Genomic DNA, 13081 nt, shown 5'->3' with positions numbered 1-13081 from the left:
CACACGCACCACAAACTGAAGTGAGCTCCTTTTTAAACCCAAGTGCCCTGATTAGCTTGCCTTAATTGATTCTAGCAGCTTCGTGATTGGCTGCAGGTGTTCTAATCAGCCTGTCTGCCTTAACTGTTTCCAGAAAGTTCCTAATTGTTCTGGAACCTTCCCTGTTACCTTACCCAAGGGAAAGGGACCTACTTAACCTGGAGCTAATATATCTGCTTTCTCTCACTGTCTTTGTAGATTATAACTTGTTTCTCAAAGAAACAGTCTTTTGTATAATAATTTAAGATTATATTCTTACTGTATTTACTTAGCTACAGAAGATTGACTAGCAAGCGGCAGTTAAGCACAGGATTTAAAATCAATTATTTAAACTTATATTTTTATTCTCTGTTTTCATTAAGGATAACTGTTTGGAACATTTGATTAAGATAATGATCAATACCATTTCCAGTCTTTGTTGACGAGCATGTCGTCTTTTTATCTTTCTTTATTAATAGGAAAAATAAAGTCTTACTGGCATAAAAAAAAACAAACAAATAAACAAACAAAAAAAACTCTCCTGTAGCCATCTGGCCCGACCCTGTCACAATAGATGGAAATCAGAGCACGTAAAAGCCTTCCTTAATTTGTTATTGGAAAATCTTTCTAAATACCTGGTGTACCTGGTGAGTCTTTTTAACAAGGGGAAACCAAATTGACACATCTATAGTGGAAACAACTGCTGTGTCTAGCTACTTATTAATGTCCTCTAATCTCAACTTGATTAGGGATTTAAATCTGTTTCCAATTCTGAGAAGCCTAGAGAGAATAGATGGAATTTTAACCAATGAAACTTACTGAAAAAGCCCTTCTGAGCTATTTCTCTAGGCATAGCCTTGGCAAACATTGGCATACTATAAATACTAAGTCAAAAATTGATACTACAGTATTGCACTTTGGACAGAATAGAATTTATGCAGGTCTCTGTTCTAAGGGAGGGATAGCTCAATGGTTTGAGCATTGGCCTGCTAAACCCAGGGTTGTGAGTTCAATCCTTGAGGGGCCATTTAGGGATCTGGGGTAAAAACTGGGGATTGGCCCTGCTTTGAGCAGGGGGTTGGACTAGATGACCTCCTGAGGTCCCTTCCAACCCTGATATTCTATGAGAGCAGCTGGAATGTTGTTTGAGAGAACCAAGAAATCTCTTTGGAATCACTTCTATTCCTGTGGTATCATTCCATTTCCATATTTCCACACCATATAGAATTTGAGCGCATACCTTAGGCTCAAACACTCTAAGGGCTGGTGCAATTAAGTTGTTTTCATGAGCCAGGTGAAATGTAACACTGATTTGAAGACTTCTCTTTTGCTACCTGAATATGTTTATCTCACAGCCCTTGTTTTATGAGAACCGGATACTCAGGTAGAGGAAAGAACTAACTTGTTCAATATATTGCCCATAAATCCTGCATTTGTGCAACCTCAGTCTTTGACTAAAGTTTTGGAGTAATTTATCGAAAGGCCCTCCTGTTGACAGTATAAACCAAACACATTTAATAAACACCTCAATCCACTGATGTTTGTGATAGTAGAACAATATTGTCGGCATATAAAACACAGAATAATCCATGATTTTAGAGGGAAAATACTGATCCCCTTTTAATGCTAAAACAACAGCATTAATATTAAAAGTTAAAAAGAAAAGGGACTCATAATTATGAAGTAGGCCCACAATGTACAAGTATTGAAATAGAATGACTAGGGATCTTGATCTGGATTCTATTCCTGGCATTGCTACATATTGTTAGCTTGGATAAATCACTTAATCTGTCACCTCTCGGTGTCTGTCTCTCTCTAACTGTAAAACAGAGAATATATCTAATGGATTAAACTTCACAATACCCCATTCATGTTTGAATTGTTTTGAGATCCTTGGAGAGAATGAGATAAAGAAGTTCAAAGCATTATATTAAATTTTCCTCTTGTCACAGCACCTCTTATTTCAGACCCTCTAGCTGCGATGCACATATATCAAGATAGGATTATCTCGGTAAAGCAATTTTCCCCTGTAGCAAAGCTTGGAGAGGCCAATATTATCAGGGTGAGCCTTTTTTAGTAGCCATTCCTAAACTAACCATTAGAGGGAGCCATTGGCATGGCTAAGATTCTTACCTGCTGCACAAGATAATAAAAGGAAATTGTACTGCTTCTTTGTCTTTTATGTTTCCTTGGAATTCTTTCCTTAGGATCTGTGATCCATTTGCTAATAATGAGATTACCACTGCTTTGAAGATAGTGGACTTCTCTTACAGCCTGGATGTGAGGTTGCAGCCTAGAGTGAGTTTACTCAGCAGCTTCCCAATAGCTCAGACCCAGCATGGACAACAGATCCTAGCCAAGTGCTCTCTTCCTTATCAGGTAAGTACATATTAACCCAGGGTGATTGTTATGAATGCCCCTTGGCAAGTGTCTTCCTTATGTGAAGAAACGAGATGGAGACTGAGAGAGTTAATATTTTAAGCTGAATGTTGTTGGATATGTGTCCTGTGTTTATAGATCTTATCTAATTAAGCAACATCTTTCACAACTACCATAACTCTTCAACAAAAACCCTTCAGCTGGACCCTGTGTATTCTACATTAGCTGAAGAAACTGGCATTGTTAATTTGGGGCAGTTGTGTACCTACATTCATCTGACAGTTAGAGTTCATTATAAATGGCTAGACTGTGTCTCAATCTGAAATGCTAAACAAGGATTTTGCTTCCTATAGCAGTTCGCTTTGCTTTCCTTTGATTAGCTTAATTTAGCTTGCTGGAAAATCCTCACAAACACCACAATACAGGGTTAATGAGTACAGAAGGTGTTGTAGGACATCTCCAGTGGCACTATTGCTATTAAAAATGCTTTAGTGCTGTATTGAATGGATGTGGAGGAATGGCGAAATGGCTGCAGAGATCAGCAGAAGCAGTTTTCTAACACTGATTGTTGTGGTTTCAGGTAGACTTGGTTGGTATTGCAGAAATAGTGCATTTGATGCTGTTTGGGGAGCACCTCCAGGTTTATCAAGAAGATTCCCTCTGGAAAATCAGTCAGAATTTCTCCAAGTAAGTGTTTCATCAGGAATCTCTGGGTAGGTAAAGGCAGCTGTAGCTTTCTCCCTCACCTCTGTGTTGCAGCTTTTGTCAAAGCTGGAGCATAAATTCAATGCTATTAGTTGGTAACAGCAGTGCTACATTATATTGAGAATTCAGTTTTGAATCTAGTGGACTTGTTTATTGTAATAGAACTAGATGGACTCATTGATGCTTTCTTGACTCCCTTACATCTATTTACACCCCCTTACACTTTAGACTCCCTCACACATTAGTAACTTATTCACCAAAGAGCTGAAAGAATGTGTAAATTAGAGTGTGGCCTAATTTGTTACATAATTTTATACCCCTTTTCTGTCCTCTTAATATGAGTTACACCGTCTTAGACTCCCTCTGAGTCAGCAGGCAAATTTGGAGCTGGGGGGGGCAGGAGGGGATTGCACATTAATAAGTGGGCATGATTCTGTGTTGTAATCATTTCATTTTTCAGCTTTTCACACTGTGCTGTGTGCTATGCTGTAGTGTGGGCAGGATGAAAGAGACTGATTCAGGGGTCCTGTCAGGGCGGGAAATAGTATAATTAAATTTAAAGATTGCATCATGCATACACAAAAGGGGCAGAATTAAGGTTGCATGGGCAGCTCCCCTTTGCACACTAACCTGTTAACTTCCAGGCAGCAAGAACCTGCTTTCCTCCTCACCTCCTGTAGTCCAGTGTCTTGGGAAAGGGGCAGCTTATGCTAAGGCCTTCAATCCTTCAGGGGAGTTTCCAACTTGCTGAGCCAGCCATTCAGTCTTATGGGCATTGGAGCTGGTCCCAGGCTGTCACTTCCAATCTTCTGCATCAGCTATGGTTTCCTGCCTAGGTACTGTCTCTGAGTAGAGATTTCTCAACATTTTGAACTAAAGTCCATAATGGTTTTTCTTTAGTCTGTGTTCTTCAGTGACTTGTCCTGCTCCTCCTACATTGGGCCTGGTTACTATTAGACACACAGTTTGTTTCCCATACTGTAAACATCTAGTTTGTCACTGTTTGGTCTCCGACCTTTGGTGGAATTCTAATCCATCTGACCCTTCAAAGAATTAGATGAATTAATCAGCACTGAGGAGCTATAGATCCTCATGCACAGCTCACAGTGAGTCTTCTTTATTTGAACCTCCTCGTGTCTGGGGTTTGAATTTCAACTTGACCCAAAGTTTCTTTTTTTCTGTTTCTGTAGTGCCACCAGTAATGGTGGTTCCCTTTTTTCTTATCTCCCTGCTGCTTTAGAAATTGTTAATGAGAATTGGGCACAGGTGGGCAGAAGACTTAATGTCCCTACTGCCACTGCTTGTAACTAATCAGCAACAGAACAATGTTTTCTGTAACTGAAGTGTACACTTAAATTATTGCCTGATGTCTAAGTCTAACTTTTTCCTTAGATTCTACTATCTCCTCTACAGATCTTGCTGATAAGCAGCTATCCACTTGGAATTCTTGACTTTTTCCACTAAAATGGATCCAGAAAGGATTTTTTCTGCTATACCTTGATTGTGTCCTTTTCTGGGCATCTTCAAAGGGCACTCCAAAGATGACTAGAGGTAGCCATTCATACCAGTATGCCACAAATTTTGGTGAACTGAGTTTCCCCCTCCTAATATCTCATTCTCCCGGACATTATTTTAATGACTAGTTTGGAGAAGTTACTTCTGTGGGCAGACTGCTATTCCTTCATCTGCCCACTTTCTCTGTTCTGAAAGTACATCTTTGCTCATTGCATCAGTTATATTTTGGGCTTCTGCATATGTTTATACAACCATTGCTTAGATGCAGTATTGTCATGCCAATTGATATCTAGTCTACAGGAACTGCAGTACCTGTTCACAGGTTGGGAGTTGCCTCTAGCCACCTAGATTCTGTTTGTGATGCCTCTTAGTGTACATTGAAAAATCTGTCCTTTGAGTTGTACAGCAGAAAAAAAGTTTTTTCTTTACTTTGTATATAGTGATTTGTCAATAGATTGATACATTTCAAACACTTCTTCTGTTTTCCTATATATTGTGTTTAGTGTTTTCACATTGTACTCCTGAAGTTATTTAATCTTGAGTGGCAATTTATTGCACCAGTTTTCATATGAGACTATTACTTGGAATTCTTGCTCTCTGAAGAGAGAGACATACTGTGGACCTATGGGTGCCACTTACCCACCCACTGCTCCTTCAGGTGGAGAGGAATTCACTTCTTTGAGTGCTTTAGTTTCAAAAGGAACCAAAAGGGAGTTACTGACTGAATCATTGATGCAGGTTGACTTTTGCTCTCTGCTGTCAGACATTCTGGCAGTTCAGATCTTTGAGCTAATTAAATCTGACCTGCCATGAGAGACTTGTGGACAAGTGCTCTGTTGCATTTATGTATCTTCCAAGAACAAGAATTACAGTAATATTTTTGTAAACCATACTAGTATAACTATATATTTTTAACATGAAATATTAAATCAGTAGCAGCAGCATACCTTCAGGAGTGTGGCTCATAGTGTGGGAGTGAGGAATCTGCAGTGAGTCTGGATATTAGGATCTGCCAAAGAAGGCAGACTCAGCTTTTAGTGTGTCCTGCTCTTGCATACAGTCTGCTCTTACAGACTGTGTAAGTCTTTCTCTGGTTATTTGGGCCATTCAACACATCCTATGGTTGCAGACTGCTGTTGACAACACCAGTTTCCCACTGCAGGGACCCTTTGCCCTCAGAAGATATTGCACAGATGGAAAAACTTCCATTTAGTAAGTTTCAGCAGAGGGATATTGGTTAGTGTTCAGTATGGTCCCATGTGCCCATTCAAGCATGGGTCAGGAGCATTGTGGTAGTGATACTTGTAATTCCTGTGAGGAGAGAGCTTATGCTAGTGCTTTTTTACCAGTTGCATGTGGCTTTTTGAGGAAGAAGGCATTATTCTGTCCTGCCTACCAAAGGTGCCATAAGTGGTTTTAGAACCTACTTGAGAGGAATAATTAGAGGATTGCTTTCCTGGAAAAGTGCTCTGGGTATGTAGGGGAGTAGGAAGTAAAAGGGGAAAATGACCTACACAAAAGCTTGTGGTGAATGCTGGATACCTTGGCCCTGCAAGATCTCAGAGTTTAGTTCTCTTTTAAAAATTCACTGTGAGAGCTATTTTGATGAAGAAAATTTTGGGCTGAATAAATGGGTGAGTGACTGGTGATAAAAATGTTGAGTTGATGGAGCTACTTTCTCAAAGTACAGAGATGTTTGGAATTCCAGGACCACACGCAGAGTTTAGATTTGGAGGAAAAATGAGATTGAAACATAAAGTAGAAATCTCTGAAAACTTAGACAACTTGAATTCCTAACTTGCTGACTTGATTTGGTAACAAAGGTATGGGAAAAGCTGGAATCTATTATTTTGCTAGAGTGTTTGTCTAGATAAGGAGTTATAGACTTGAAACCATTTCTTCTCCTGTCATCTTTAAGAATCCCTTGAACTGACTATTAACATACTAAAATCTCCTGCCCTTATGGTAAGCACAGTTGGTGCTGTTTTTATTAAAAGCATATTTCAATTGCATTTCTAGTTCTGGAACTTATCCTTGGGGCCCATGAATCTCACAGAATTGTGTGTACCATGTCCTCCCACTATGGGATTCTGGGAAACTGGAAATGTCTAGGCTGATATTGGTTGTCGTGTAAACCTGTTAAATGGATCATTAGGGTAGAATGTTTGCCACTGATCTTTTTCTAAAGATCCCAAGTTATCTAATCTCCTCAGCCCTACCTACTGGGCTCAGTCTGCCTATGGATTTTTTTGTTTTGGAAGACCCCATATCAATTCACAGTTGCATGACATAGTGCTGTTCAGACTGCTGCTGCTGCTATGTTTGCTGTAAACTCTCTTCTAGCCAGCTGCTTGCGGCTGAGCCGTCTCCTTTGAACAGCCAATGTAATTTCTAGCTTGAAGGAAGAAATGCTTCACATGAGGCAGCATTCTCTAGAGCAGTTCTTAACTGGGGCTCTAAGTTTTTCAGGGGGTTCATTCCTCTGCTCTCTCTTCTTCCTCCTCCTCCTCCTCCCCCCTTGGTGCCCCCCCCCCCCCCCCCGCTGGGCCCTTATATGTTTTTTATCCCCATGAGTCCCCCACAACATGGTATAAAAATTCACTTCCTCACAAGACTGAGAAGCAAAGGATTCCTTTATTTGAATTATAGCTCTGACACTGATCCTTCTTGGCCTTAGTAAAGTCACTCAGCCTTTTGTTTTTGTTTTTAATATCTATTTTACATATGGGGAAATTACCCCATAGGGGAGTTGACAGCTAGTGTTTCACAGACAATTGGCTGCGTAGAATGCACACACATTGTTCTGGTAGATGGGCAGAATGGAGGCTTCTAGCAGCAACCAAGCCATTAGCTTATTTGGACAGTTGTCCCTTGCAAAGCTCTCTTTTAAATGCTGGTAATCATACAGAGACCTAGCTGGGCTCTGCTGCTCCTGTTACTGAGAGCTGGGGAATATTTTAAGGGTCTTCAATATCCACATCCAGCCTGTCTCCATGAAAGGGATCTGCTAAGTTTGGTGATGCATCAAGGAATTACTTGCTAACCTTTTCCAAAATCCTCAGGCTAGCCCTATGTAAAATGGTAAATAGGTGTTAGATATGTTGGGGTAGGTGGTGGTGAAAGTGTTTCATTAACATGCACAGAAATGCTAAGGTTGGCTCTGTCTAGTTCCTGCACATAAGTCCATTTGTGAAGGGTAAAGAGCCTGCATATACAAGCTTCACAGCACCCCTCACTTTTTCCTTACACAAGCTCATTGGAGAGTGGAGCTGAATATTATTTTAGACTGCTAAGCCTCCACAGGGCTTGCAGAGCCGAATTGAAGCAGGAATCGTGATGGAGCTGTCATTTGGGTGGATGCTGTTCTCATTGAAAACTGTTTTGTATGTTTTTAGGACTGTTGACAGTGATTTGTGGAATAAATTCTTTAGGAGGATTCTGAATGCAGATGGTAAGTCCACAGTGCCTATGCTGAGGGAACTAAGAGAGGAAATGAGTGGCATGTTTAACAGCTCTGTGCAAGAATGGTTTTGTGGCGCCTTAGCGAAATTGGAAGAAACTTTCAACTTGAAGAACTTCCTCTGATCCCATGTAGAAAGGCAACCAGCCGCCCCTTTTTACCCATCTCAGGGGGAATTTGCTGTTAATACTGGGTATGCAATATATCTTCAGTGCTAAACGTGGAAATTGGTTGCAACTGTTTCTTCAATACTTTAACTCATAATAAACATTTAACAAGTTCTGTATAATATCTAGATGTCTCTTAAACCTGGTGCATTAACTAGATATATATATAGAAGATGTTTTATCCATTTTCTTTACCAAACTGTTCTATGCCAGCCAGCCTCATGTATGACTGCTAAATGTATGTTTTAATACCTAAAGCACATTCATGAGTTCCTCCACTTTTGTCCTGTTTTTTTGTTCTGTTCTCTACACATGCTGTTAATCACTGCTTAAGTAATAAACCTATGTTTTTGTAATCAACTCTATCTCATGAAATTTTACTGCCAAGTGGCCTTCAGAACGTATTTGACTTGGTTTCTGGAGTCATAGGACTGAGTCTGAGTGACATTTCTGACTAATTGGGGGATTGTTCATGGTTTTACTAGATGCATATAGCTATCCTTTGGGTGGCTTTTACAACCATCCAGGGATTTTTTAACTTGAGCTGATATCCCAGTCGGAAACACTCATGGATCATTGAAATAGAAGAAATGCCTCACATATAGTAAACATCCCACTAACCAAGTTAAAATACAGAATTCATGAATTATTATAAAGCAGCCTCACTTCCTTCTCATCATGTTTGTAGAATGCCCAGCAAAATGAGGCCTACCATGATCTAAAAGTTAATATAGTTCATGGTTAGGTTTCCTTTTAAAATGTTTTGCTCTTCCCTGGACATTGCAGCTATTGCTTTGGCACTTGGCTCCATTGGGTCTGCTCCTCCACCCCCCCACTGCTCCCCTTGCAGGTATGAGGCCTGCTCAGCCTCCAAGGTATCACTGGCAAAACTGGTGCTCTCTTGCTTTGAGCCAGCCCTATTGTTGATCTGTGGTGTCTTGGTGACGCACCTATCCCGGCATGTTCTCTCTTTCACCATCAATAGTTAAAAGTACTATGGTGACTGCCTCAAACTCCTGGGGATTGGAAGTACTTAGGACCCATTTGACTGGCGCTGAGGCCAAGGTCTCAGTTGTGTTTTGATCTTGAGTGGATCAGATAGCAGAAAATGGCTAATGTCCAAATCAAGGATTCAGGACTCTGAATTGGAGGTGGATCAGTCTGGCCACACTCAGCAAGAATAAACTTTTTCCACCTAAATACTTCAATAGTATGTGCAAACTGGTGACTAATGCCATTGGCCTCCAACTAGAGTTGCAAAGTTGACTCATAACCCCAGGAAAATAACATACAATGTAAATCTGACACAACCATTCCCCTTCATTCCTCGTTCTGTCCCACCCTTCTCTGTGAGGTGAAGACCTCAAAATCTAATAAAAAAAAATAGTACCAAGCCGAGTTGGAATCATCTTAATGCTAACCTAGTTAAGTAAATTAGTCTACTACTCCGTGGGAGAGTTTTAATGTAATGTGTTGGGTTCTCCAGCTACGAATTGTATGCTGCACATGAAAGTGAAATAGTGTTCAAAGTGATTCTGGGTCTATTTCCATTTCTACCACTGACTGACTCGTTGTATGATCTTAACTAAGTCATTGACACTGTCACTCATTTCACAATACCTCTCTTCCTCTTCCTCTTTCCCCGCCACACTCAAGGCGCATATATGTGATGTAAGGCTTAACAGATTTGAGGCCCTTGGATGAAAGGTTGCATAAGCAGAAGTCATCCATTGGATCTGGTAAATTTGTGGTAAAATTTCAGAATCTGAAGACTTCTGTGTGGTCTGTGGTCTTGCACAGTAAGTACAGGCTGATGGAAGCAATGCTAATGTTTGAGTTTATTGGAAAATAAGTAACATTTTTGACTCTTTAAAGGTCCTCCAAAAATATTGCTTAAAATTGGCAAAATTCCTTTGAGTTGTTTGCAGAAAAATAAGTTGTTGTCTGCCTGAGAGTCTAGCCGTAGCAATTGTCTGCTTCTTAGCTTACTTTACAATAAATATCTTAATATTTTCGCTTGTTCATTAAGTTGATTTTATATACCACAAATATACACCTGGCCTCAGACAGTTGTGCTCTTGTGTGGGCACTTGTGCCAATAGGTGGAATACTAAAAAACAAATTTTCTTTATTGAATTTACTAGGTTGAATATAGTCCAAGTGAATTTGTGCTAAGTACCAGAAGGTGAGTTGGAACTCTTCAATATGAAGAAATTTTGAGCAGCCTACAAAACATTGCATTTGGAATAGTAGTATATTAAATTCTAGTTAACTAATGCATTTTTCTGTTTACCTTGCTAGCCAATGATAGTTATATATTTACACATAGCTTTCTTGTTATACTTCCCGAAGTCTTTCAGCAATATAATAAGTGTTTGACATAACAGGTTAGTGCTATGGAATTATTTGCAATGGTGGAAAGAGCAATGACAAGTGGATTTCTCATGCTGAATCCTTACTCCACATGTCTGTAGCAGTGCTGTTAATGCCGGCCCTACCTGCAGAGCCCTGATTAGTTAGAGGTTGGACAGATAGAAGCTAGGTTTCCCCTTCCACTGTGCTGGTTGGTAAGCAGGAAATCCCACCCTTACTTCCTGCTGCCAGCTCTTCTCCTTTAGAGGTTGGGAATGCTACTGAGGAGACTTCACAGGGTCAGGGAAAGGACATGTGTTGGTACTGCAGGAATGCAGCAGGCATAGAACCTGAACTATTGGGTTGGGAGACAGCCCTAGGGAGCAGCCTAGGTACATGTCCACTATAAACTTGCACCATATTGCATGCAGGAATCAGCCAGAGCCCAAAGGGAAGCAGAAGCCCTAATCTCTGACTAAGGAATTGATGTTAGAGGAGCATTTAGGCTGTTTGTTCTCTCACAAAGTAATTCCTGGGTGCATTCTGGCTTTTCTTTACACAGCTGCCAACTTCTCTACCCAATCTGCAAGATTTACTCTATCAGAATTAAAGACAAATTCTTCACCCAAACTTCATATCTGACGACCTAGAATTTGGCTGGCTGAGCACAACAGGGGGGTTGTTCCAGAGAGATCCTGATACAGATCAAAGTGGAAGAGATTTTTCCGCCTGGGCTTCACAAGGTCTTGACTCATTGCAAGCTTCTATCCCCGAGATTCTGGATTACGTCCTCCAGCTCTAGCTATCAGGCTTCACCATCAGTTCTATCAACCTCAATTTAGATGCCATTTCATCTTGCCACCCTCTTATTCAAATGTATACAGTGTGTTCTCATCTGACTTTTTTTTTTAAATTTCTAAAAGAATTGGTTGGTGCCTTTCCCTGTTCAGGAACCTCCCCCATCCTGAAACCTTACTGTAGTTCTTCCTGGGCCTTCATGGAGTCCCTCTTTGATCTCTTCTCTAAGTGCACTTCTGCATATTGCAAGCAAAACTGCCTTCATGATGGTTATCGCCTCAGCCAGGAGAGTTTGTGAAATTCAAGTACTAATGGCAAACATCAATTCTCCTCCCCCTCCCCCCACTTCAAACTGTCTTCCACAGGAATAAGATGATGCTGAGACCACATTCCTCACCAAATAGTATTTGTTTTTTTTCCACTCAAACCAAACTCCCTATTTTCTTTCCCAAATCACACACAAACCTGGAGAAACCCAAGCTCCTTTAGATGCCTCCAGAGCCTTCCTTTATTACTTAGGCAAGACAAGGCCATTCAGGAAATCATCCTGTTCGCCATATTAGGGAAGGCTGTGAAAGGATAAGCCATCCCTTCCTCGCAGTTCTTCAAATAGATCACTCAATGCATTGCAATGTGCTCCCAACTATTCCTCAATGAGAACCCAGTCAGCTTCTGCAGCATGCTGAAGAAATATTCTTGTATCAGAGGTCTGCAGGGCAGCCACTTGGAGCTCAGACCATACCTTTATCAAGCATTATGCCCTGGATTTGGTGATGAGTTTGGCGACCAAATTCAGGAGAGCACTTTTGCAGTCCATATTTAGCTAATTGTAGCTCAACCCCTTTGTTGATTAGGGAACTGCTAGCTAGTCACCCAAAGTGGGATCCACATAGACAAAGACCGAAGAAAACATTTACTCCTCAGTAATCATGGCTCTCTGAGACGTTTTGTCCATGTGGATCCCATGACCCACCCTCCATCCCTGTTCCTTCAGAGTCCCTCTCTGCAGTGATTCTGAATTAATGAGGGAACTAAATTGGAGCCATTCTACCCTTTATGTCCTTAGTGGGAGGGCACAAGGACAGGCAGAGGCAGGCACAGCCCCAATAGGCACTGCAGTTCAAAAGATTCCTATCGAGAGTGCCTAAAGCATATATGCCCCATAAGTCGGATCCACATAGACAAAACACCTCCAACTGTTATTGCAAGGCAAAAACTGTTCTTCAAAACTTTCTTCTTTGGTGGATTTGAACAAGGCTTTAAAGAGCTGGTGTCAAGTCTTTAAGAAAGAGTACAAAATAACTTCAGTATTTAAAACCACAAGGATGTTTGTTCTTTCCTGGAACTTTGATGCTTTAGTAAGGTCCTTGAAACTACATGACTGCCACAGTCTCGATACCGTATCGCTGAGCTAGTTGTCTTGCAGCTGTTGCTTCCTCTTGAAAACTGATTTGGACTCTGTGCTCTGAATCTGCTCAGCTATTGTTTAAGAGTTGGTCCTAAATTTAGGCAGTTGCAACTGAGTTAAAAGGTGCTGCTTTCACCCTTTCTAGGACCTATCAAGGTTATAGCCTTGTATTTGCAACCAGGTGAAATGATGTTGAAAAGATTAGCTTGCCAACATAAAATATTGCAGAAAATCCCAGTATGGTATTATGTATTTATGACTTCCAACTGATAATCTCAG

The 13081-nt window shown here is 40.7% G+C and overlaps 1 protein-coding gene across 3 annotated transcripts in view; it reads left to right on the top strand.

The window, feature by feature from the left end:
- The window catches only part of BUB1B (BUB1 mitotic checkpoint serine/threonine kinase B), a 46627-nt gene extending 35253 nt beyond the window's left edge, over nucleotides 1-11374 (top strand). For 2 of the 3 annotated variants that reach the window (XM_073348802.1, XM_073348801.1), the window contains exons 21-23: nucleotides 2226-2397; nucleotides 2978-3084; nucleotides 8013-8580. In XM_073348802.1, the coding sequence (XP_073204903.1) occupies nucleotides 2226-2397; nucleotides 2978-3084; nucleotides 8013-8202 (469 nt within the window). In that variant the 3' untranslated portion in view covers nucleotides 8203-8580. Of the gene's footprint in view, nucleotides 1-2225; nucleotides 2398-2977; nucleotides 3085-8012; nucleotides 8581-11158 lie in introns of those variants that run through there. The other variant, XM_073348804.1, reaches the window with a different exon arrangement.
- Nucleotides 11375-13081: the final 1707 nt, after the last annotated feature.

Source organism: Lepidochelys kempii, chromosome 6 (genome assembly GCF_965140265.1).
Source record: "Lepidochelys kempii isolate rLepKem1 chromosome 6, rLepKem1.hap2, whole genome shotgun sequence".
In the NCBI taxonomy this organism is placed as follows: domain Eukaryota; kingdom Metazoa; phylum Chordata; order Testudines; family Cheloniidae; genus Lepidochelys; species Lepidochelys kempii.
This window is presented reverse-complemented; position numbering and strand designations above follow the sequence as displayed.